At 44.6% G+C, this 27307-nt stretch overlaps 1 protein-coding gene across 2 annotated transcripts in view; it reads left to right on the top strand.

Annotated features, from left to right (window-relative positions):
- Nucleotides 1–27041, top strand: part of ANKDD1B (ankyrin repeat and death domain containing 1B) — a 679018-nt gene extending 651977 nt beyond the window's left edge. For both annotated transcript variants that reach the window (XM_069627461.1, XM_069627462.1), the window contains 2 exons: nt 297–428; nt 22900–27041. In XM_069627461.1, the coding sequence (XP_069483562.1) occupies nt 297–428; nt 22900–22958 (191 nt within the window). In that variant the 3' untranslated portion in view covers nt 22959–27041. The remainder of the gene's footprint in view (nt 1–296; nt 429–22899) is intronic.
- The last annotated feature ends 266 nt before the right edge of the window (nt 27042–27307 follow it).

The following is a 27307-nucleotide window of genomic DNA, read 5'->3' as shown; positions in this document are numbered from 1 at the left end:
TGTGCGTCATGTTTTACACCTTCTTTTATATACTACCGGTATTTACGACACACCTGTTTGTATTTCTCCGTAGTGAACCGTAAAGCATCTTTTAAATGTAGTGTTCTACCAGCGAGAAACTGCAACAACAAAAACACACTTTTGAGGAACGTTTCATTTCGCAAAAGCAATAACTGCTTAGAAAACCCTGACTTGTTACACATATAAACATTGATTCCTCCTGTATCTGAGAATGTGCTGGGGAAGGAGACAAGATAGCGTATCCTGGCTTAACCCACATGTCCTCTGTCATGCAGGAACGAAGAGCTACAAGGAGCATGGCAACAGGATGCTGCTCATCTGGCTGAACGGTGCCCTCCTTGCAAATGAGAACCCCATCAAACATCTATATCAGGATCTGGTCCGCCTGGGATACCCACATCTAGCCGGTAAGACACGTTCCACAGTCACTGCAACACACTCTGGTCACTTCTACCACCAATGGCTCTTTTACAATTGAAGTATTCACATTATAGAAAGTATTTGTATGTGGTTAATGTCTCATCAAGTCCTAGTATCTCAATTCTGGTCTTAACAACTAGCACTTCAAACTCTTTTATAAAAAGAAAAAGGGAACATTTACCGGTGGGTGCTGAAATGTATCAGACTGGGCCACAAGATCTGAACTCCAGACCTACATAAAACACTCCTTTTTACACATGTGCATTCAGCGAAGGAAACATGTCATGTTTTTTATGTAGTTATGATACTTGTTTTAGAAAAACAAGCATTGGCAAAGCCAATAGGTTGGGCTTTAACATTGTATCTGAAACGATTGCTTATTTTTCATTGGTGTATAAGTTTCCAGTGAGAAAACTAATCATACAATTTAGATTTCACCAATTACCACGGGCAGGCAACATGGCGAGTTGGCTTAGGAATTCAAAAGTTGCTTGCTGATGTGATAATTGTTCGATGGAGTCTCACTTTCTATTCCAGTTTTTGACATCATATGACTGGAACTCACAGCATACTCAAGGTGTTCTGAGCAAATGCAAGTTACTCAGAGAATATACCAGGTTATCTCATCAAATACCCATGAAGCACATCCTGTGCTCGGTATTCCATCACATGTGCAGTTTCCTACATAAAAGGCCACCTAGTGATGTGATGATATATGCCAGGTGCTCACAACACATGCCAGTGATTCTCAGTAAATATCCAGGTGCTAACATCATTCAATGTATTTATATCATATGGCAGGTAATCACATATGCCAGTCGCCATGGGTGGCAGTGGGAGAGCAGGGGCACTGCTGCCCTCACCCTATTCCTGTGTGCCAGCACTGGGCAACTATGGCAGTGTCACATGCTGTCGTCCTTCCTAATTCCCCAGGCTTGTTACAAGGAGAGACATCAAAGCCTCCCAGCCAGGTGAACCACGGGAACAGCAATTGTCTAGTGCTCCACAAGTGCTCCTCTCCACTGACAGTGGGAGAGGAGAGTGGTATTCCTGCTTTTACCCTGCGCTGCATAGCTCTCTGATGGGGGGGCGAGGCTGAAAGAGGACCATTACATTGCCACCCACCCACTGCATATCTGCTCTGTTGTTATCTCTGAAAAGCGCTCTGTTATGCATCTGTACTGTGGTATACCTCTGTAAAGCACTCCGTTGCTTCTCGAAGCTAGGGACGCGCTCAATAAATACAATGATAATAATGCAGGGTCATGCTATGGTGTGGTAGACCAAGGATTTGGCCCTTTTCTCTGTTACTGTGGGCCTCATAATTTGTCTCGTTATCAGGAGAGCAAGTAGCCACTCTCCACTGCCCATGTATTGGCAGAAGGTGATGAACGGGTGTTAAAACTTAGAATGCAGAGGCTTCTGCTGAGAGGTCCTCTCAATCAGTCCTCTCTTTCCAAGAACTCTTTATAGGAAAGGCAGGCTACAAACCTTGTCTCCATGGAAAATCAGCACTGATGGCCTCAGAAGGAGTTTGGTAGATTCAAGCCCACACGATGCCCCATCCCGTAAATACCATTCCTGCGTCCAGAAATATCTGGGCCTCTACATTATTATGAGTTTAAGGTGGTAAACCCAGGAAATAAGTGCAGATTGTTTTCAATACAACTTGCAATTTTTCACAAAGCCTGTATTCGGATTTTTGGGCACCCAAAGACGAATTTCCGTGCAACTCGTAATGAGGCTCTAAATACTAACTCTATTTGCAGGGTAACAGAACCCGTCTTTTTCCCCAGCGCCCTGAAGCCGCATGTTGACTTTGCATTGTAGCATCTTACATAATGAAGAAATCATTAAAAATGGGCTCAGTTCATTCCAAACCTCCGGTTCGTTAAAGCCCACAACCTTGTCTCCCAATACGTGTTTTGTTAGCTTGTGGCGCACACATCCTACCTCCAGATGCCGATCTTAAATTGTGTGTCATTGTTATAGTGTAATGTCATGTCAGCATGCTTAGGTATATGGGTCAACATGGTCAGTAGACTATGTAGGTTACACATATTGAAAGACAGCCCTCTGTTCCATAGACAGCCAATACAAAGACCTCAGAGCAGCTGGAAGATGGTTGCATCATTTAAGTTCCAAGATTAGTGCAACTGCATGGTTTAAAATCTGTTGTAATTGCTTCAGGACAACCCATACACACACTGTTACAGTAATCCACGAGTGAGCAAACAAATGCTCAAACTAGTAGAATTCTGTAGCCAATTCATAGCTTCTTGGTGGCCAAACGTTTTCCAGGACTTCTCCACCAGCCTTTCACAACCTCTCCATGAGTGGATGGATTTCCTGCCACCGACAGGAGTCCTCATTCTTCACCCATCCTCTCAATCCATGTCCTTAGCGGTCAAGTACCTGAGGTGCTGAGGACCTGATCTATAGACAGCCTGATCTTTCCAAATATAACATGGCTATCATGAAGGCCTGCAGAATAGACACGGCTAGGTCTCAATGTTTCAATAAGAGGATCCGCTGCTGTGACTGTTAGCTGAATTGGCAGAGAAATCCACCAGCTTGCTTTTTGCACTAGGTCTTGCCTTTGAACTATAATCAGGCTAAATCAGGCATCTAATTAGACTCCCATTGTTCCTTAGGGTAAGTAATTAATGGCCATTGTGCTGCTCTTAAGGAATTTCTTCCACAGGTTTAGGCTCCCCATCCTCTGTTGGACCTTAACATTGTCCTCTTCGCTCCCTAACAGGGCTATTCAAACCATCTGCTAAATCATCGCCCATGATTAGTGAGATTTAGGCCTCCTGCTGTGACAGTCTGTTTCTCATATTCTAAAGGAGGGTAGGGTTCTGGACTTACCCTAGCTATTTTACCTCAGTTCCACCTGCCAAAGCAAATCAATCAGCCTTTCTTTTTTCTCAAGCCCACTGACAGAAGCTGAAAGGACTGGATGTTAGTTGATGTTAGTCGAGCTGTCTAGCTCTCCCTCGAAAGTCCCAAGGAGATTCAGTCCTCAAACCGTCTCTTTATCACATATGGCGACCTTATGACCTTACTCCAGGGCACAGGGCCAACAAGAAGACTATTGCCAGCTGGCTGGGTAACTGTATCCTGGAAATATATTCCACTTGGGAAATTCCAGCTCCTAAGGGACTTCACCTCAGTATAGTCAAGGCTAAAGCGGTCCATGTAACATTGCAAAGGCATGCGCAGCTTGAATATTGTCACAAATATTGTCACATGGATAGCAACAGCGGACGGGCTCAGAGATTAATATAAAATTCAAGGTTTATTTAGGGAATTCAACGTGTTGGTCAACTTAATTATATATCTTTAGAAATCTTTTCCTCTTTACCCAACAACCTTCCCTCAGTAACTGACTCTGGGGCCAAGAAGGTAGAGTTTGTATCTTAGTCATGAAACCGAATACAATAGTTCAGGATGGTTTATCCGTGGGCAATAATCCTCTGATCGTCATTACCTCTTAATCCATGGTGGATCAACTAAGAAGAATAGCACTCAACAGTCTGTTTTCTTCACCTTGGGAACAAACCAATGAAAGGACTCTCATAATCCTTAATCCAGGGGGGACATTCCACAGTTGATACCCTATCCAATCACTCGCAATCTTGGCAATTTTTGTCTATCCACACTTCTTTCTTTAAGCACAGGTCATCTGCTTTTTGTCCTTAACTCCTGGGAGGCTTTTTGCTTGCATTTCTGGGCCCTATGTGTGCTTGCATGCTATAAGCTAATATGAGGAAGCTAGGGCCTGATGACAGCAGTATGAGCCTAAAGCATCTACTAGGGAGCTGGCCAGACGAGCATACTGACTGATTGGACCAGGTAAGGGTGATATGGCAACAGGCCTCAAAACAACCCTGGTGACCAGCTAGCTAAACCCCTAGGTGGGACAGGTCAGGTTACCCTTCCCTCCTTCCTGTTTTGTGCTCCTGTCCAAACTCCCTGACAACCCACCCTTATCTAACTCCTCAATGAGTTTCAACTGTTTCATACCTAAGGTGTTCTCCAATACACATTTTGCCCTCTCGTCTCCACTATATCTCTCCACTATATATTCTTGGACCTCCTTTATGCCTTTACATGTGATTATACTTCCATTCTTCCTTAACTCTTTTCATTCAGGCTTGTAGCATACCTGTTCCTTTGCCTCTCTGTTACCACCCCTCCTCCTCCTTCATCCCCCTCTTTAGTGTCCTCCTCCGCAATGTTCTTCACCTGATTCCTCTTGATGCTGCTTCCAAATCCCTCCTTCATGGGCTCCTTCTCTCTCCTGATATTCACTCTAACTGATACCTCAATATGTTCCTACTCTCTCCTCTAAGTATCTTCTCCAACTCCCTCCACAAGATGTGTCGCTTCTACTCCCTTAATTCTTCCTCCTGCCATCCCGCATCTGCTGTTCCTCTGTACCACCTCCTCCCTTTTTCACCATCTTACTCCTTCCATCCCTCCTTCTGACCACCTCTCTATAGGCTTCACCTTAGTGCTCCACTTTCAACGTCCTTCGCTGTTAGCCACAAACTTCCACCAATTCTCCATCCCCTTCCCAAAACATCCACAATCCTCTTGCTCAGCTTATGGGTTGTACAGGGGGTTGGGACCGCCCATGCCTCTCAAATGTTGGTCACACTGAGGTTTTAATTACGATTGGCCTAGGTGTGCTGCTTGATGGGCTTTCCATCTCTCCCACTTCTCCACCTCTAGCTTCTCAGCGTTGTGGTGCATGCCTTGATTAAGGCCAGCTACCATCTTAGATTTCCACTTGGCGTTTCCCTGCTGCGGGATTGTTCAATCCAAGCTTTGTGGTTCGAATCTGCGTATGGCAGTGCTCTGCAGTAATTGCGACTGAAGGGAATAAGAGTTTCTTGGTGTGTGTGATCACCCACATATGTTGCATAATTGAGGGGAGGATATTTTACTACACACTTTGAACCCTCTGGTCTCCAGCATTCTTGTGGCAATATTCCTGTCACAATCTGAACATAGCAGACCCTCCCTCTTTAACTGTCTTGATAACATACTCTCTGTACTGTGAAGCGCTACACCAACATGTCCCGGAGATGATGGGGAATGCATAATCATTTTAGGGGGTAAAGTCTTTCAGCCATGGCGCCACAAGGATGCGTGTGTGTTGGTGACCTTAATCCTGTTTGGAGAGTTGCTTAAGGGGTTGGGTGTATGCTGTGGACTAATGTGACAAGCCATTTGCCAAACGACGGTAGCATGTTGGGCTGAGTCAATTAATCCTGACCCAACATCCTCTAAGCCCAACATTGCATAGCAGGCAGTGACATGGAGGCCCATAGCCACCCCGCCCTCTACCCCGAGAGTCAGGCAAAGGGCTTTGTCACATATATCCCCAACTTCATATCGCCCTCCAAGATTGTGAGGGAATTCCTCTGTAGGACTACAGTTTTCTGCAGGGTTTGGAGAAATAAATAATAGGTTCTCAAAATGGCCTGTCCTTTGCCAAGTTCCCATGGGTTTCCCCATTCAACAGCCCATTTCTGGATTGGGGTGACAGTCTGTCCACTCTTTCTCCTTTGCTGTTCTCTTCTTGACTTTGGTGGATCCATGCATCAAATTGGGGAAGGACAGCCCGTAGAATTACATCTTCAGGCAACTCAGCCATTACAGAGACTTCTGCCTCAAACTGCTGCAAGCTTGTGTAAAGGTTAAGTTGGGCTTTTGGATAGATGTCCTGGTCTTCATTGTTGCATGTCTTGGGCAGTAACGTTTTGGGCGTCAATTGCTTCAGGTACACCATGTCCACTTGGACAGCCATCTGCCTACTTGCAGAATCAAGCAAGGCCAGCACTGGTTGTCCATATAGTTCGAATGGCAGGTGATATTTGTGATTCCCTTTCCCTTGGCCAATATGTTTCTCTTTGTGGCTTCTTCTGTATACTCTTGTGATTCTGAGTGTACCCACGAAGCATCCTCCTTACTCCCCTGTTTGGCTGGCATGCAGTAGCTTGTGTGCATTGCTACTGGTGCCGAATGTTGATAACATTTTTGCAAAGTGTCTAATTTTCCTGCAAGCATAGCGCTTGATAGAGGTCCGTTTGGGTGGGGAGGTATTGTTTTCTTGAGTTTAGGTGGGCCGGGCAGTTGGGCCAAGGGATTGTGATTAAAGATTAACTATCTGGAAGTCTCCACAGTAGGCCCAATAAACGATTGTATCCATGCTACCTCCAGGTGAGTGAGGGGTGCCTCTTGGCTGCCACTTTTACTGGGCACACTGATAGCAGTTATCGGTTTGAGTTACAATGTCTAGGGTTGACTGGCAAAGTTAACAGACGGGCTGATGGAGATTTGTGAGTAGCAAATTAATTTTGAATCCAGTGAATCTGTCTGGGAGTTTCCTGGGGCAGCAAGCATACTCCTGCAATTTGTACCTGTGTTATTCCATATCATCATCATCAGGTCATTCTAGGGCTAGATGCCAGCCGGATGTGTCCCAAAGATTCCACCAAGGAGCTGGCCAGTGTAGCAAACTGACTGCTTTGACCTGGTTGTACCGGGGCAGGGCTGTATGGCAACAGGGCCCAAAGATTCTGTAAGGAGTCAAGCCATCTACACTTTTCTCCTCCTTCCCTTGGACACCGTTCTATGATACCCAACATCCTGCCTCATACACTTACCCGAGGAATAACAACAGTCTTGTACTGATGGGGAGCTTTCCTACAACTCCTGTCCACTCTTCTCCACTATGTCGCTTCTTCGCCTCTTCCTGGGCTACCACAGTACCCTGCCATGTGCTCATGCTGCCACCCTTCTTTATCTCTTTCCTTCTAGGCTTGTAGTGTGCCTGCTCCTTTCCTTCTCTTCTCTGCTAGTGCTCCTCTCCTCCCCCTCATCCTTCTCCCCCTTTCCAGCTGATTGCTCTCCAGCCCTTTTGTGGGTATCTTCCTCCTCAGTGTTCTTCACCTCCTTCCGCTTGATGTATTTTCCAAACCCCTCGCTAATGGGCTCCTACTTTCCCCATCTGATAGTCCCTCCATCGGCCTGCTCATTATGTTCCTCCCATCACCTCATGTTATCTGTGTTTCATGTCCTGTCCTCTCTTAATCCCTCCTCCTGCCATCTGTCTCCTTTGCTGTCCCTCTGTACCACCCACTCCTTCTTCTCCATCTCACTCCTGTACTTCTTCAGGCCACCTTGGTACAGCCATAGCCTTTCTCTTCTGCTCCGCCTCTACCCTCTCTGCTCACCATGAACATCACCAATGCTCCATCTTCTTCCCAAAATGCTTACAGACCTTTTTCCCCAGATGACAGGCTCCATAGGGGTTTGGCCAAACTGCCCATGCCTAATTGCACTCAGGTGTGGATCATAATTATGTTTTAAATCTGAGCTGTGCCAGTTTGGGCGCTTTCTGCATATGTATGCTTTTGAAGTTATACTTTGGGGAGGCTGACCACAGGCAAATGTTGAATTCCTAAGCTGACAACCCATAGACAGTCCTGGGGTGAGGAGAGGGGCAGCTGAGGTGTGTATTTGAAAGGGAGTATTTATGTGAGGAAGAACCAATTTGTTAGCTAGAGAATGGGACTGGGGAGACCATGGGGGCCAGCGAGCACCATTCGCTATGTGAAGTAGGTCACAGATGAGTCACATAGGGGACCTCGCAGGCTCCTCAGTCCCTCCCCATCCTTCAATGATCCCCTACTCTTAGGGGCCCAGGGGCCCGTTTGATAGCCTCATGGGGAAGGAATTGCAACAATCAAAGAGTTTACAAAAATATCAAGTTGAAGTCTATACAGTTTCAACGTGGGCATGCGCCTGATTTAATGGGCCTCAAATATGTTTGAGTATCTCTTCTTAGAATCATGTCAGCTCTTACCAAGTAATCCTCGCCTCACTCCCACTATAAGTGAATCCAGATTGCTACAGAAGTCTAGGTTCAAATAGAAGAAGCATTGAGGCAAGGCCATTAGAACCAAGGCCCATCTCTCTGGAATACCACGGACAGGAATCTTAGGTTCCTCATCTGGGCGCATCACAGTCAAAAGTACCTAAACGTGTTATTGGTTCAAGAGGCCTAGATAGGAAACTCTGGGCATCGGTTTGCCTCATCGTGATATTCCATCATACTAATGTGCCCGATAATAATGACCATAATGAACATAATAATGTATATCCGTCTGATTGCTTACAGCTGTGTGCTTCCAAGTGTCCACAGGATAGCACTGCAAAACTCATCCCTGCCCCCATCAAATACATAAATACACTCTGAGAACTTAGTTTATGAACCAACAATGGGTTGCTTGGGGTATTTTGACTTCCTGGTATAGTTGAAATGCCTTTCCAGATTTGTTAGCATTACATGCATTCAACTTATATGGCCCTGGATGGTTTAAGCACTTTTATTTTAACATCTGGGAATAGCTTGCACACTATTGTCATCTACCCAATCTAACTAACCTGCAGTATGAGGCTTGACGTAAAGAATGTTCCAGAACTTTGGCTTTATGTAGCTTGACAGCAGTAATAGTATTGTGCACTTTGGTGAAGAATATCTCTAAAGGTTGTCCACTGCTGCTTAGGAGCCAGCTAAATATTCTGCAGGTTTACAAAACCATTCTGTTATCATTATGTAGTTGGCCTCGGGAGGCAGCAGGGCTCTGAACAAACACCTACAAAATGTAGGTACATTTATTTCAGCAAATCAAGGAAAATAGATAATGGTGTACCAAAATACAATAAAAATAAAAATATATAAGTAGCATACTTCGGAAACAGCAGAACATATCTTTTGAAGGTAGTGTGTGCTTTGGCAATGTGTTTTTATAGCTTTCCAAAACGGAGCAAGCATGGAACATATCTGCAGGGGGCCATACAATGAATTCCAAGCACGTGGTGCATCAGCCCAGAAAGAATGCATGTGGAAGGAACACTGAGGATATCTAACCACATGTGTTGGATGTGGGGCCCCGAGCAGTGTCGTCTACCCACTACCCACTACTGGCTCACAGATCTGCATCCTTTTCCACATCTGGTGTAAACAGGCAGGGGTATATGGATGGATCCTGTGTTCCAGTGCCTGCTTGCTCCCCAGGCAGAAACCCCAACTGTATCCCTGAGTCACCCAAGGGCATCGTGTCATTTTAGGGATTGTTATATGTGTTCTGAAAAAGTAGAGCCTCCAATTTCCATCAAACAGAAAGTGCTCATGTTCGTTCCTCATTCCATTTCCTGGAAACCAAAACTGAGCAGCATTTCCCAACCAGTCCCACTTACTTTCCGGTATCTTGGCACAGCTAGATTATGTGCTGTGATCTTAATTGTCTCGTAAGGGTGTTATGCTTATGTCTGTGTGAAAGAATTGTGGACTCTGGTCAAGGCAGAAGGATTTTAACGTGATCTGGTTTGCAATTTATTTATTTATTTTAGTTATTGTAAATTTGTAAGGCGCTTATACATCAAGAAAGTGTGTTTCAAAGTGTCCACAGGGCAAAGGGAAGGCGAACAGGGAAACAACAAGACTTTGGAACATGATGACAAACATGAGTAGAATAGAGAGGCGGTCCTACCAGGCCTTGTGAACATTCGAAAGCGTGCAAGTGCAGAGAGGGAGAGAGAAGGGATGGAGGAGGGGGCAAGTGCTAGAAGATTAAGGGGCTAAAAGGTAGAGGATTCCAATGAGAGTATAAGTGCCAGATAGCCTGTTGCAAAGGCAACAGGTAAGTGCCAGGAGGTGACCACTTGCTGGAAGAGGGGTCATCAGCCAATACAATAACCGCAGGCCAGTGACACAGCACATGCCAGTGGTGCCCGAAGGAAAGTGCGGGGGAGGGAGGATGCTGAGGACGATTGGACAGAAGGCTAGGACCCAGAAGGACACATAAGGGCCCAGGCCACCAATCACTGCGACTGTGGGGTTTAGCAGGGAAAAGGGGAAGAGGAAAGTCTTGAGGTGCTTGCGGAAACTTGAGGTGATCCAGCTCAAGACGGAGAGAAAAGGGGAGGCTGTTCCAGAGGAGGGAGCCAGACGTTGAGAAAGATCGGCCGCCTGCTCTATGCTTAGAAAAACGCTTCACAAGCAGAGAGTTGGGGCAGGATGAACAGAGGATCTGGAAGGAGAGTATTTAGTGAGGGCGAGTTGCAGATAGCATGGTCCCTGACCCCAGACGGCCTTGTGGAAGGTGCAGAGGGATTTAAATTTGATCCTTGCAGCAACCGGGAGCCAGTGAAGAGATTTTAGGGCTGGAGAGTTATGGTCCCTGAGCTTGAGGCCAAGGATAAATCTTGCAGCCCTATTCTGGATTAGCTGGAGGAGGTGGAGAGAAGAAGAAGGCAGATTAAGTAAGAGGCTGTTACAATAGTCTGGAGACATTAAGCATCTGGGGGAAGGTGAGGAAAGGGAGGATGCCTAAATAAACAGCCAAAAAAGGGATGGCAGTTAACAGGGATTTAGCAGGGGCCTGACAGGTGTGATTTGGACTCTCTGCAACCGATGCATACGTTTAACAGAAAGTTGTAGATTTTTGCCAAAATTCAAGCATGAGAACACAAAAGAAAGGTCGTCAACACCTTGTGGGGAAAATTGGGCAGCAGTAAAAAAGCTCCCTCAACAACTCAAAAGGAAAAAAGCACAATTTCATCACTGAAGAAATCTGAGAAACTGGAATAAGTTTGACACCCATGAGAATGTCCACATTCTCAATAGTGGTAACTGGGGATGGGCAAAGACCAAAATATTTGGGCTAAAACACATAATTCCAAGGGCTGTATGTAGCATTGACAGTATGAACTTCTATTATACTTGGGTTGATCTTCAGATAGTTTCCCATCATGCAGCATTTTATTGATGTGAGACAGTGTCAACTTACAGATGTAAGATCTCCATTGACGGACAGCTTTGCAAAGATTTGGGCATCATCTGCATAGTTCATGAGAATAAAGCCTGTTTGTCCATTCAAATTTAGCAGGGGATGTACATACAGATTAACAACACGAGGAGATTGCATAGACCCCCACGTACTCTGCATCTTACAGGCATGAAAGAAGATCTGAACGAAGCAACTTACAATGCCTAATGTATGCTCAGGTGAAAATAACGTATCCAACTGAGCACAACCCTCTCAGACTGGCTACCTCGATACGATTCAAGAGGACCGAGCGATCAGCATTGCCAAAAGCCACTGAAACGTCAGGTAGTATTAGAGCCATGGCCTTGCCATAATCCATCTCTTCCCAGAGTGATTTGAGGATGGCAGTAGTGTCCAATCATGTAGTAGGGTAGTGTGTGTTCTGGTAACTATGTTAACTATGTGTTCTGGTAGTAACTGTGTGTTCTGGTAGTAACTGTGTGTTCTGGTAGTTTTGTTATAAGCGGGAGTTATTAGGTAGGTTTAGAACTACTCATATTACGTAGATCCAAAGATGGGTTTTTTTCAGCATGGATCGGGGACTCGCCTCAGTCTTAGGGAAGAGTTGGCCACAAGAGGGTCAGTTTTATAGGAAATCGAAATGGAATGCTCGGGACCATCAAAGTTATCACTTAAGTCCGGTGGGGTCCCTTACATGCAATATTAGAGGTCCACGAGGTGGCGTGGATAAGCAAAGTGCCTCATGGAAAAGTAACCGCTACTTCCATTTGCCGATGGCATTTAATGATGGATTTCTATGACATTTGCCTGGTCTTGACCAGGTGCAAACCCGAGACAGATTCCGTGTCAATCCACTCAGTGTAAGCCTGCATGATACCCTCAACACAACACACTGACTGGATGGAAGAGGAATGGATGGCGAACATCTGATCTCCAATACATGCCCTTCCTCTGCCTTTAGCCGTAATGTACCACTCCACCCTATTTAAAATCAGGGGAGAGACTATACTTTTCTTAAATTTGATATATTTTTCTAAAGACTTTCTGAGGGAAGGCTTCAATCGGGACCCAGAGAACCTGTCAGAGTTAATCAATAACTCCAAGTTTCTCATGTGCGGGGCTAAAAAAAAAAGGAACCAAGATTCGGAGTGGAAAGGGTAGCCTCAGGAGGGTTCTATGTGGAGCAAAGCTTTGGCTGATATGCAAAATCTGTTCTTATTGTTGTATTCTTATGTAAAAATAATGGGAAATATTGTTCACTAAACAATGGGAAAGAATTTATGGTGGCAGTCATTGACTGCTGCTTGCCTAGGCCTTTCGTTATAGAGAAAAGCTGCCTGGGCATGATTGAAACATTGCGTATTCTTTTACTGACAGATTTCTTCTTTTCAATCAAAATATTAGGTTTGTAAATGTGCGTCTATCTGTCAAGTAGGATGTTGTACCCAGGGACACATGTTTTCCCTCATTTCCTTTCCAGATTCCCGTTAGCAATATGTTCAGTTCCTGGGAGAACCATTTGTTTAGACTACCATTTCTAAAAGGGGATTTCCAATTTATTAAATCAGTGACTTGTGTCTCCAGCGAAATTGTACTGTGGGAGGTTATTAAGTAATGCAGGATTTCTATCAATAAGGTCTAGTTTCATGCTACCTGCTTCCTTAGTCTCCCTATTCCAATCGCGCTATTTAGTCACACATTATCCAAGTAGTTTACAATATTAATTAGGTTTAGCAGCGCAATAGAAATGAGAAAGCCAAAGTGATCTGATAATGGGAACAATGAAGAGGCATCCCTGAAATCTGTAGGTCACGTGAAAAGACTTAGAGCCTCATCATGAGTTTGGCGATAACCCCTAAATGTGGCGGTAACGCTATTACCACCGCATTTAAGGGTCCATCACGGGTTTGGCTTAATTTACCCCAGCTTCAACCGGGTGGTAAATTTGCCCGGAATTTGCAGATTTTCAGTGCAATTACCGCACGGTAATACCGCCAACGGCATTTGCACCGAAAATTCCCCATTGGGCCCAATGGGGAATGGGGAATTACCGTTCCGCCAAACCTGTGATCCAAACGTGCTAGGCCTAGATCATCCAGTGGATTCATCATATCTTCGGTGTTAGACTCTCATTTAACCTCTCCCAGCTACTTCTTTTTTCAAAGCAAAAATGGGACAGAATTATAAAGTTGGGGTGGACCAAATCTTTAACGGGGATACATTACGTTCCGCAAGCCATGTTTCTATTGAACACAGAAACATGCAGGCTCTTTTCTGGTATTGCATTTTAGACGGCTAAGTAGCTCTTAGCTGCTGATCTCACTGAGTAGGAAACATTTCACTCCTGTTCAGCTGTTTGAGCTTCCCAATTGCTCCTTGCTCGTTTCTCAGCAAGTCTGAATACTCAATGGAGTCAAATGGTTCTCTTATTTGCAGAGAAATATCTGCTCGGAACCCATTAACAAGACCCACCCCCCCCGGAAAGATTCTTATTAGGTGCAGGAAGAGTATCAGCGATTCTGGGTGGGACGGGTGCAGTCCCACTTGTCTACAGTGCGTGTCCGGCAGGCCTCTGACACGCCTGCTTCACGGCCACACAAATGGCAGAAGTGAGGGGGGTAGGACCTGTGTCTCACTCTGCCACCAGAATGAAGGCGAATCAGTGTCATAGTGCCGTACGTGATCTCCTAAAGATTGCCAAGCTGCTCTCTCCCTGAAAACAAATGACTAAAATAAAACATTCCTAAAAAGGTAGTAGCCCGCTAAACTTGGCAAAAAAGAATAATGGAATAGATACAAGTACTTCCAGCAGCAATGCAGTAATAAAGACTCATATCAGCAGCAGGTTCATTTCAATTATGCAACCACGCCATTGGCTCTTTATTTGTGCTGCTGTATGGGGATATGTCCCTCTGCACCCACTGGCCTCAGGATGCTGAGGCGGGAGAAGAAGACACATGAAGATTCCCTGAATAGAGCTGGGACTTGTGGAAAACAGATTCCAGCTCCATCTAGAATCTGTATCAAAATAGCACAGATGCCAACAAAACAACTTTCTGCGGGTAGTCGCACATCAGCACCATTTTACACTTTCATTAAAAAGCAGGTTTTGGGGTTCCTTTGACCCCGGATGATAACTGTAGCTTAGCTGCCAGATATGCTGGTTGGCCCAATACAAGTGCTTTGTAACACTACGTATGTAACTTTCCTGCACCTTTTAGCTTGACTAGTTTGGGGATGCGTAGCTTTTCTCTGTAGGGTACAGACATGGGACAGATTTGTGGTAAGGCAATATCATATTTTATTAAGAGGTTTATCAGACATGAACAGAACATCGAATAAATGCTTTGCATAATAACAATCTCAAAATATGTAAGCATTATGCCTTGACAACCTTTAGTTGCTCTGTATGGTACGGTATTAGTTCTTCCAAGAATGTGGACTATGAAAGACATGTATTTCACTCCACCACCCAAGCCAAGAGTGAAACCTTTGACAACTTATGTGATTATGTATCCATTTGAAACTGTGATTTTGATAAATATTGAAATGAAGAGGCTTTTTGAGGGTTACTTTAAAAAAACACAACACTAGAAGCAATCCTCACAATGGCTCGGACAGTGATTGCTGCTGGAGTACACACCAATGCAATGGACAAGATGAAGATAAGTCAGACTCCTATAGCACTTATATGCCAAGTTAGCACCACATCTAAGCCGGAAAACTCTTTCAACTGTACCAGTTACTGGTGCGGTTATGTGATCCCTCATGACGATGCGTGCCCTGCAGTGGGGAACACTTGTGATGCCTGTGGTCGAGAAACCATTTTAAATCCACAGTATAACATGACTCCCCACATGCAAGGAGGGGGCAGTCGTCCGACCAGGCCTACGCATATGCAATCATATAAATCATGCAAATGCTCGCCTGAATTACAGAATTAATCTCCAACACATACATATCGCTCTACAGACCTACAACGCAGATCCCAGAATCTTACTAGTTGACCCCCTGAAATAGCACAATCAGGTTAGTCACATCCGAAGATCCAATATATCGAAATCATGCCACGTCAATGTCAGGAATCCGAATCTTCATTAACTAGTGAAAAGAAGAGGGGTTTTGTATTCACATTGGTTAACTCCACAGCGATTGAACACAGCCTACTTATACTATTACAGCTCAATGGAAACCCGCTAACATTCCTTATTGACATGGGGACTACAGTGAATGTGATCTTTTTTTACATTTTTTTATTTAAAGTATTATATGGTTAATTAAACCTTTTAACACTACAATTTAAGCATTTAAGGACAAATGGAAAACACATTCAACAATAGTACAATACATGACTTTTACAAATATAAAACAATTATGCTAAGAAAGGTTGAATAGAAAAATTACTAGATTTATCTTTAAAAAAATCATTCTTCATAATCATAGGAGTCGATAGAATATTATTCATCATATAAAATCCAAGAAAAAAATGTCAATAAAACAAGACTGTTTCACAAGCCTAGTCTTTTCTCGATCTTCAACAAAATATGATAATGAGAACATTTAATATTATACTATTGCCTGAATATAAAATACCCCAGGCTTGGTCTGATTTATAGTTTTCAACTTTATATCGTACATTTTGGAAACTTTTGCTATGAAGGTTGTGTAGCCCAGCGCAATCCGTAAGCAAGCGTCTCTGGGTTTCGACTCACGTTTTTCAGATGCAGTATACTCGTTCCTGATGTGCAATATCTTTCCATGCACCAATTTTTGCTAACGTAGGCAGAAATTCTAATCTTAATTGGATTATGAATCTTCTCACCTTACCGTTGCATAAATTCTTAAGGTAGGTGCAAGGTGTCTCGACCAGAAAGTTCTGCATCACAGAGTCGAAAGTTCTTTTTTTTGTTGACAGAATAGATACGTAGTTTAATGGGAATGCATACAAGTCCATGACTCATGCCCCTTCCCTCAAGACTGCCAACATAGACATTTTCCCATATTGCTTAACTTCTGCCTTTACATGCAAATGAGTTTTCTCAGCAACATGTGAATACAAAGACTGCAAGAGTCAGATTAACGTCTATGGTATAAAACTGCCAGTCGCGGAGAGCTGCATCCTCAGCTTTAAATCTGCCATAGATATTGGATTAATAAACATTTTATACCGACTCATGGCAGCATACACTACAAACACGAAAGCTATGGTCAGAAAATGATTCCCCAACATATGTATAGCTTTGGAAAACCGAAGTACCGACAAATTAAGTCTCACATTGATGAAGCCAATTGGACAACATTACCGTGGCATACTTCTGAACCTTCAACTACAAGTTGAATGAGAACTACAAGCTTTATTGGATCACAACGTTACCAAACCAGTTTGTGGCCCCAAACCTTGGGTGTCAGCCATAGTACCAGTGCCCCCCCACCCAAAAAGGAGGCCATATTCATTTGGGTGTTGACACGCACAGTCTCAATCAAGTCATCCAGAGAGACAGAGACATTTGGCACCAAGAAAGACAGATATGATGCACCTGTTACATGGTGCAAGAGTCTTCTCAAAACCTGACCTTAAAAAGGTTATCATCAACTGTAGATACATCCCCCATCGCGATACATCACAACATTTGCAGCCCATATAGGCCTTTTTAGAAACAAAAGACTCGGCTTTCAAGTGGAGACCCGCAAGATAATTCAGCATATTCCACATTGTCCCAAATACAGCAACAACATCTTAGTCCTTGGTGCCACACAGGAAGCTCATGAAGCCACTATACACAGGGTGTGCATGGCCCTAGAGGAAGCTCATCTGACTCCAATTGCTGATCAATGTGAGTTCTGTAAATCCTTTTTTAAGCTTTTTCGATCACATCTTCTCAGTTAAAGGATTACAACCTGATTCCGAAAAGATACAGGTGCTAGTTTCGAGACTGAGCCCAACTAATGTGTCTGCTGTGCGTTCTTTCTTGGGAATTGCCAGCTGCTGTATGAGATAGATAAAAGATTGTGCTTCCATCAGCATGCCTCTGTATCTACTCACAAAAACTGGCAGTGAATTTGCATGGACTTCGGGGTGTCAACAGGCATTCTGTTTGACAAAGGATGGATGGCATTATCCTAGCTCCATGTATGGCTTACTAAGATCCTGATTTGCACACATAGCTCATGGTAGACACCAGCCCAGTGGGCCAGATTGCCATCCTACCCCAAAACAAGACTGACTCCTCTTCACCACGTCAAATAGTTTGCTATGCAAGTCTAAGTCTCAGTAAGAACAAGGCTATTCACAGGCAGAAAAAGAGAGCCTTGCAGTGGTATGGGATTGTGAACAATACCACTTATTCTTATATTACAGTAAATGTACTATTCTAACTGACCATCAAGAGTTAACGACAGTTTATGGAAAATGCAACAATGCCACCATGAATATCACGATGGGGACTGCGGCTACAGGAATATCATTGTTCATATGCCCGGGAAGGACAACAATGTAGTAGATTTTCTCTCTTGGCACCCACTATCTATAACAAATCATGCAAAAGTGTTAGAAGCTGACCAATACATCAATTATGTGATACATCACGCACACCCTCAGGCGCTCTCCATATATGTTATTGCCGAAGAATCATTGCAAGACTCTGTGCTCTGTACTTTGAAGGATTGCATCAAATCCGGAAAGGTGGAAGGACATGCCTGGTCCATCTGTACAATGATGCAAGGCTGACCAAAAAGAATTAAAATCTTTGCACTGGTAAAGGATGAGCTCTCCATAATAGCACAGGGCATCTTTTTAAAGCACAACAGAAATCTGATACCTACCGCTCTACAGAACAAAATCATTATTCAGCTGGCTCATGAAGGGCACCAGGGGATTGTATCCACAAAACGGCTGCTACGGCAAAAAGTATGGTATCACAAAATGGACACTCCTACAGAGGAGGTACTAAATAATTTCTCCATATGTAAATGTTTAGCTCTTCATACATCCCGAAACCACTACAAATGACAATCACTAGCAGCTGTGTGGGATGAAGTGGCAATCAGTCTATTTGGGTCTCTACCAAACGGCACCCATGTGTGCTGATAGCCATAGATGAAATATCCATATATTCGGAACTTCAAATAATATCTTCGACCGCATCACATGCGGTAATTCCAGTGCTGGAAAAGATGTCTGGTGTGCATGATATAATATATGATATGGCATTTATAACGCACCTATACACAAGTGATTCAAGGCGCGAGGAGGCAAGGGAGGGGGAAAAGAGGGAGGACAGACACAACGATCTAACTAGACCAGGTGACACTGAGATCGTACAAGTGCAGGGGAGGGGGAAGGGGTAAAGTGTGGGGGGAAAAGGGGCAGGGGAAGTCCAGTTCATAGGATAACAGTAAAATAAATAAAACAATAAATAAAAAGTACGGCCAGCTGGTGGCAAGTGCAAGGTACGTATAGCCATCAGGTGTCAAGTGCTGGTAGGGGGGTGCAGGGAAACAGAAAAACAGCTCCCGAGTGCATGGTTGCCAGGGGGGACAGTGCAGGTGTGCAACTGGCAGGGAGGGGACCTGGGGGTGAGAACAGGGGGTAGCCAGGTAACCAGTGCAGTTTCAGCCAGGCGATCAGCAGGGGAGAGGAGGAGAGAAAACAGAAGCAAAGAGGAAGGTCTTGAGGTGCTTCCAGAACTAGAGATGGTTCTCCTCAAGTTTCAGAGCAGATGGGAGGCTGTTCCAGAGGGAGGCCCCAGCCGAAGAAAGAGGTCTACCACCAACTTGTTGCTTGGAGAAGCGACGGACCCTGAGGGAGTTGGAGGCAGATGAGTGAAGACCTTGAGATGGAAGATATGTAGGAAGAGAGACTTGAAGGTATTAAGGCCCCAGGAGGCCTTGTGGACAATGCAGAGCGTTATGAACTTGATCCTCGCAGCCACTGGACGGCAGTGCAGAGATTTCAGTCCTGGAGAGTTACGACGATCTATGGGCTTGAGGCCAAGGACAAGTCTTGCAGTCCTGTTCTGGATGAGTTGCAGAGGGTGGAGAATAGAAGCAGGCAGATATAGCAAGAGGCTGTTGCAGTAGTCCAGCCTAGAGAGAACCAGAGCTCTGGAGACAGTGAGCTTCTGGGGGAAGGAGAGGAAAGGAAGACTACCTTTGAGGAGGTGCAGTTGGTAGTGTGACTTCTTAGAGACTTTAGAAATGTGAGGAGAGAAGGAGAGTGTGGAGTCGAAGATGACCCTGAGGTTTTTAGCCTCATAGGTGGGAGCAGGAAGAGGGCCAAGAGAGGCCAGCCAGAGAGTGACAGGAAAGGAGGGAGCAGGTGTGCTGATGAGGAGAATCTCTGTCTTACTGGCATTAAGGCAGAGATCATTGGCGGCACACCACTCCTGGATAGCAGACAGACAGTCAGAGATGAGAGAAGGAGACGAGGTGGCGTAAGGGAGTCTGAAAATGAGTTGAGTGTCATCCACATAGCACTGAAAGTTAGGGCAGAGAGCGGCAATGCAGTGGGCAAGAAGTGCCATGTATTGGTTGAAAAGCCAGGGTGAGAAGTTAGGCCCCTGGGAAACACGACAGGTAGAGATAGAGATGGAGGAGAGGAAGGACCCAAGTTGGACCTGGGAGGGTCGATCAGAGAGGAAAGAGGTCAGCCAGGCCAGGGCCTGATCGGTGATAACCAGGTTATCACAGAGACGGTTGAGCAGGATGGCATGGTTGACCGTGTCAAAGGCAGAAAAGAGATTAAGTAAAATTTGGACACAGGGGGTGTTGGAATCGAGTTTGGAGGCCCCTGGGGAACACCACAGGTAGAGATAGAGATGGAGGAGAGGAAGGACCCAAGTTGGACCTGGGAGGGTCGATCAGAGAGGAAAGAGGTCAGCCAGGCCAGGGCCTGATCGGTGATAACCAGGTTATCACAGAGACGGTTGAGCAGGATGGCATGGTTGACCGTGTCAAAGGCAGAAGAGAGATCAAGTAAAATTTGGACACAGGGGGTGTTGGATTCGAGGTTGGAAAGCAGGTCTTCACGGCTGTTCAGGAGAGCAGTTTCCGTGCTTCTGGCAGCTCTGAAGCCAGACTGATGGTCATGGAAACAACAAACAGATTCAGTGTGAAAATTAAGCTGGGAGATGGCCAGCTTTTCCAGGAGTTTGCCCGAGAAAGGAGGAGTGATGGAGATTGGGCAATAATTAGCTGGGCAGGACGGGTCGGCAGAAGGTTTCTTAAGAAGAGGGTGGACAAGGGAGTGCTTCAGGGGGGAAGGAGTGGTTGCAGAAATGGCATATCCAGAGACGTTTTGATGGGAGGGCAAAAGGGGCACTTGCCCAGGGCCCCCACCTTGAAGGGGGCCCCACAAGGCTAGCTGATCTGAAGAAGTAAGATTCCATTGTTCATCAGTCTTAAATAGCACACGTCAGCAGGATATTTTATAGGGTACTGCTAAGGCTCTAAACCCATTGCCTTTCTGTTTTGGCAAGTGCATTCTGCTTGATCAATTCGTCATGTATTGCTTTCTGGGTTCACTGTGGTATACATAGTTTGTGTGTTCCTTATGGCACCACTCTGTAGCATTCTTTCCTTCCTATGGGAATTATGTTGATCATGTGCAATAGGTAATGGTGAAATGCCTGTTGATAAAATGAGTGCCACAATGGTTCAGAAGTTAGCTCAGTGTGTGAAGCACCCATTGCACAGATATGTGTTCATATGCAAAATTAGAATATCACATTCCAGCAACGCTGGCTTATCAACCTGACTGCATATGTACTTGGTTTTGCAGAACAGGGGTTGCTATAAAAACTAACATATCATCTGTATGGTGAAGGTCTAGAAATTGGTGTGTTCAGATGGAGTGTTGTAAAACCTAAGCAATCGCCTCCAACGATGGCATAAACTGTCTAAGAGGTGAATAAGTATCCAAATTCAAGACTATGTAACTACAGCGTTCATATTTGTATCCTGGATGTGCCAGCAGCCGATTCAGTGATTCTGGTCAAATCATCTAATTTATCTTGCATCACTGTGCTATCTTCTGTGAGTTTTGCCTTCTCACAAGCTGCTGGTATCGTTTAGCCCATTACTTGATCTTTCTTCTTATCTAGGCCATTTGGGTGGAAGGGTTGGTAGACACAAGAGAGCAGACCAGATGTTGCAGGTCTCAGGCAAGCATATTTTAAGGTCTGCTTGTTTGACACAAAAAAACGGTTTGCTTTTTGGTAAAAGTCAGATACTACAGATATGCCGTCTCACCAAAGACTCTCTTTTGCAAGCCCTGTGTAAGTTACTCAGGGATTACAGGAATACCCCTCATATCACAACTGGAACATGTACCTCTAAACTGATGTTTTATTGAAACATTCAGATCAGGATGTCTCATGCCTGGAACCAACATGAATGATAATCATCTAAAGGACGTGCAATAACAACGGCTAAATGAAAAGATATGCCGACAGGAAGAGGGGAGCAAGGCCAGCCCCATTCATGGCAGGTGATTCTATGTTAGGGGGCAGCCTCAGCTGAAAAAGACAAGACCTACCTTTTAGCCCATTTCCTTTGATTATAACAGACATTCTGCTGAGCGAGAAAGGTCCGTAGATTACGATAAATTCTTCTTCAAGGAAAGCCCCCTTATGGGGCGATATTGCAAGTGAAGAATCCCACTTGGATAAACTTGACCTAAGCAGCTTGGAAGAGGCTGATCGTGACATTGACACCGAAGACAGTTGTGACAATAAACCCTACTATCCTGCTAAAGTCATAGAGCGGCTCTTCCAGCATGGTAAGACGACCCAAGCGATGGATTGAGGAACTGGGTTAAATACCAAAGTTATTGTTTAAAAAGGGGGGGGGGTGACGTGTCTTCTTTCTATGACCATGATTGGAAGGGCAGTGAAGGAAAGGAAATGATGCACGAGAAGGGAAAAGGAGGCGACAGAAAGAATATAGAAACTAAAGATATAGGTGGCTCCTGCGTTTCATTGAAGTGAATGAATGCTTCCCTACTTAATTAAAAACGCCCCATAACAACTCCATTCCATGTGGTAATTTCATATTAACAAATACGTTTTTTTTCCTTACCTAGTATAATTTAACCGTAATTGTAAATCTCGAAATATTTATCTACTGTGGTTCTTCAAAAAAATCACCATAACATATCTTACCCTTTTATTTACCACGGTTTCATGTTGTTATATTTCAATTAAGAAGACATAATTTTATGATTCAAAGCTGCATATTTGTTATGGATTCTGCTAGAGGCGTTGCTAGGGGAGGGCTAAGGGGGCTATAGCCCCTGGCCTTTTGGTTGTAGCCCCCGCCCGGATAGAATCTCAGGAGCTGCAACCAAAAGCCTAGCTAGCCCCCAGTCCCAACAGTTCAGACATTAGCATAGCCCCGGATCTTTTCCAGACCTAGCAACACCCCTGGGACTCATTCTGCTAGTGCTGAAATGCTTTAGCAACACAATCCACCAAATATTTAATTACGCATGCACATGGTAATCTAGAGAATGCAGTTCATACTGTATAACAAAGTTGGCCTTTGTTGATTTTCCTTTTTACTAAGCTATTGCTTCGTTTTGTTCTTGCAGAAAGCTTCCGGTCCGAGAGCACCAATGACACGGATTCCAAAAAATGTACTGTTTCTTGAACTTTCCGCAGAGTATGCGGCACGCGGATCGACAGAAACCCGGGGGCATGCTTTAGCGGATGGAATGAGCTGCTAGTCAGTCAGAAAAGAGACTCGTGACGCAGAGACTGGAGTGTCACGAGACGTGCATTTTTAAAATAACGGGCTCTTCAGCCAGAAGACGAACGGCGATGTGGGCTTTCAGGATTCGTCTCTACTGCACACAGACTCCTCCCAAACAAGCTAACAGCCACTTCACCCGTTTTCACATGCTGTGCAATTGTTCGCAGCTGTTGCATACTTGGGGTCGTATGATAGACAAACCGTGACTATTTTCCATACAAAATGAGGTGTGTTCCAAAACCAAGGCTTGGCATAGCACTGCTTTTATGGCGTACCAACAACAAGACCAGTGGCAGATGTCTACTATGTCCCTGAGATTTTGGAAATAGGGTCTCATTTCGGGCTCGTTCTGCCATCCTGAAAGTTAAGATCAGTGTGGGTGTCAGCTCTAACCCCCCACCTCTCATTTCTCAACCTTATCAACCCATACACCTTCCTTTGGTTGAGTTGGAGCAGTGAAAAGAGGTCAGGAGAAAGCATGACCTATTCCTGATGTAGACCCCACGTTGTCTCTCCTCACTCTGCCACTCCAGGATTATCCCATAATTGCTGTTGTTGATCCCTGCCAGAGTTTGGAGAGGTGGCGGCAATGCCTGACCAGAGGCCCTAAACCTTTGGCCGGGCTGGATTGCATTTTTAAACCCTATGGCTCCATCCAGGAAAGCCATGGGACTGCACCTTCCTAGATGCTGTCTTCCATTGCCTCACCACAACACCATGGCCGCCTGCACTGAAATGGTCTCCGCTTATGCCCTAAGCGAGGCCAAGAGACCAGATGTTACACCAGTGGTAAATTACCAAGGTTACTGCCAACAGAGCCTATACCGTATGCTTAGTTCTCCTGTATATGTGCCTCCATGATACACAGTCATGACATTTAGATTGGGAGGCAGCGATAAAGCACTTTAAAGAAGTATGTATGGTTAGATGGGATGAGACACATTGCTAGGGTGGGAGACATAAAACAGTTCCTGAATCCCATTTGATGGTTCTTATTTTCACTTAAAATGGTCCCTAGTGCCTTTCTTTTGATATTCGTCCTATTACATATTCGGGAATTAAAACCCAAATGACCCTCCATGCCATTTGTGTTGGAATTTCCAATCCTGACCTATCGGAATGAAGACTGGGAGGGCGGATGGGAGTGTAGGGTCTATTGGCAGTAATACATCACTGATTGGATGTCCATAAACCTAAGTGCAAGGGGGACATCTATAATCACACTGGGTACACATCAGGAAAGTGTAATCCCTCAACGGGTTATTGAGTTCAGGCATCATAAGAGTGTTTTCTTTTAAGTGAAAAACTTACATAACTTATCAAAAACGGAAATCTCGCTTGATACCAGGTGCTATCACCCAACGCTCATAGGGAGGGTGTGCCAGGCTCGAACCTGTGACTTGCAAGCTACACCCGGATGTGAGCATTGATCAATCAGTGCATTGAGTAATGGATGGCCCAGCATATACATTGCTTACTTAATATTCAGATCTTTTAATGCTCCTTGATGTAGTATTTATTGTGTTCACCACAATGGTTACATCTCCAGATGTTTTGACGAGGTAACACTTCAAGTAAAAAAGTAAATCATAAGGTATCGCATTTCTCTGTGCAAACTTCCATAGCATTGTTGCTGGTGTCCGCATTTGCAGATGGGGAGCTGCTGTACTCAAATCAATCTTGGCCCTGCCACCAATGGGAGAAGTCCAAACCAAACCCCTAGGCCACATCCTCTCTGCACAGAAACACAAGCAACCCCAGACATGTCACAGTGAGAAAGGCAACACTGTCCGGGCAGCTTCTCGCTCACTTAGGGACGCACACTTAAACCACACAATGATCACTCTGTGGGTGTATGAGGGGTTAGGGCTATGCCTGTAGGTGAATCATCGGGGCGCAAAGTAGTCTCATCATGAGTGCTACCAAGCACTTGGTCACTCAGAAGGCTATGCTGTTCTAGTTTTAGGGTGAATGGTGAGTCATTTCAAAGACTGACAATCAGGTAGGTGGTTATTCTGTTCCTTAACTTGTCAAAAACCAAAAACATTGTGCTTCTACTAAAGATACCTCTGCTTCTTTTGAGAGGCCGGACCCTAGGGCATCTGCTTATAGCATCAGTCCTAATGGAAAGGCTGAAGGTGCCATTTAGCCAATCATCAAAGGGAAAGTAAGTTGAATATTGACAACCAAATTCCAACGTAATGATTGGTGAGTAGTGGGCCACCATGGTGATAGATCATTGGGATTCCATACAGTAGAATAGTAAGTGCAGCTGGGCGAGACTCGAGTTTGCGACTGACCTTTACATTTTCTCCACTGGTATCATGGACACAGCCCAGTGAATGTTTCACTCCCTCGTGGCATCAGACCAGAGGTGTCGCTAGTGGAGGCCTGGGGGGGGTGGGAGGGGGCTATAGCCCTGGGTCTTTTAGTTGACCCGGATAGAAGTTCGGGGGCTACATCCAAAAGGTTAGCTAACCCCGAGTCCCGCCAATCTCATGGGTTACTTTGTTTCACAGTTGTCCTCTTGTGGTTTACCCTCCGCGTCCACCCCCCCCCCCTCCCTCGCCCCAGCAATAAGCTCTTGGGCAGCATCGAAAGTAATGACAGACAACATCACTCCTGTGGGGACCCAGAACTACATGTGTGTAACTTAGAGATCAAAGCAGCTGCCTCATTCACAGCAGCTTCACGATGATATAAGCAAGTGTACAAGGCAAAGTAGACACAGCTGAACATAGAGAACACAGGGGTGCTCCTGCTCTGAAACGTCTGCATTTAACCTGACACCCCAACAGTCTGCAACCCCTACCTTACATTACCAATTACATTGATTACCCCCGCAAGACTGCACGACCTTCAAATGACCTGCATCACATACAAGAAATTGACGAACAATCTTGCCTGGCTGAAAAGCTTCCCAAGTTTGTAGGCCTCAGCAGCACGAGAAGTCGAGGCATCACCAGAGTGGAACCTATGAGATGCAATAAAGAAAGAAACAGAAAATAGGCTTTCTCCTGCCCGGCTCCCGTACTCTGGAATAACATATCAGCAGTCATCAGATTAGCCCCATCTCTCCTGCGCTTCAGGAAGGAACTCAAGACATTCAACTGTCACTCTTTGACCGTCTGATGTCCCCTCGTCCCCTTTTCTCTGCATTCTCCCCTTTGTCTACAGCACTAATTGCTTGCCATCTAGGTTAAAACTATATATATAATGTACATACATAGAAATGCACTAAGCACATGCACAGAAACTGCAGCATCCTCAATAATGCCTGCCATGCATTATTCCCAAGGTCGTTTCCAATCAGCATAGGGAGATGACATTGAAATTACTCACATTGATGGTTTGAGATATTTTTGTTTAAATGAAATGCTGCACATATTAAAACCGGGCCACTGGGAAAAATGATGTTGTAGAGGGTCAGGCATGCAATCGAGAAAGGTTTTGGAGGTTAACAAGAGTCCAGTGGAGTCCTATAAGCGATATCCTTCAGCCACTGCTCTGACAATAGTTCTGAAGTGGCCATGAAGAGACATGTTCACAGCCATACAAAACTGATTCATCCACAAAGAAGGTGAAGTTAGTCCATCTTGCAGTTACACCCATTTAAGTGATATGTTCATAACTCATATTTGTATCATAATAAATTGAGAAAATCAGACGAAAAGATGGTACTTGCATTAATGCTTAATACCAATTACATAAATCATCTCACAGAACAATCCTGCACAGACTATATCAAGTGTTTATTTGCTTGTTATACAACTGCTCAATTTCATTAAGAACACAACAAAACTGTATTGTCAGAAAGAAAGCTGTTAAAATTCTCAGAATTGGTTGTAGGAAATTGTCAAAGGCAATGTTATTCTACGCAAAATTCAATATCCCGTGCTTTCTTTTACTGCCATCGCTCTGGAGGATTCTGGATACTTTCTATGTTACAATTGTAAATCAAATAAATATTTTAGTTTCGTATTCCTTTCTTGTGTCTTGATTCGGGTTTGCAACTTTTCTAATATATAGAATTCTAGACACTGAGATTCGATTAGCTGGAAAACTGCTAAAGTTCCAAGACGGCAACTGAAACAAGTACCAAAGTGCTACTAGCTCGGTGGACTAGCGCCACACCATTACAGGCTTGTGGAACTCTGCTGCGTTGGCTGGCCTGAAGATTTTTTTCTTCATCTTTTTACATAATGAATGTTAGCAGGATTTAACGTCTCTCTCGCTTGTGCCTTTTG

This window comes from Ambystoma mexicanum, chromosome 6p (assembly GCF_040938575.1).
Source record: "Ambystoma mexicanum isolate Mex_15411 chromosome 6p, UKY_AmexF1_1, whole genome shotgun sequence".
Lineage (NCBI taxonomy): Eukaryota > Metazoa > Chordata > Amphibia > Caudata > Ambystomatidae > Ambystoma > Ambystoma mexicanum.
This window is presented reverse-complemented; position numbering and strand designations above follow the sequence as displayed.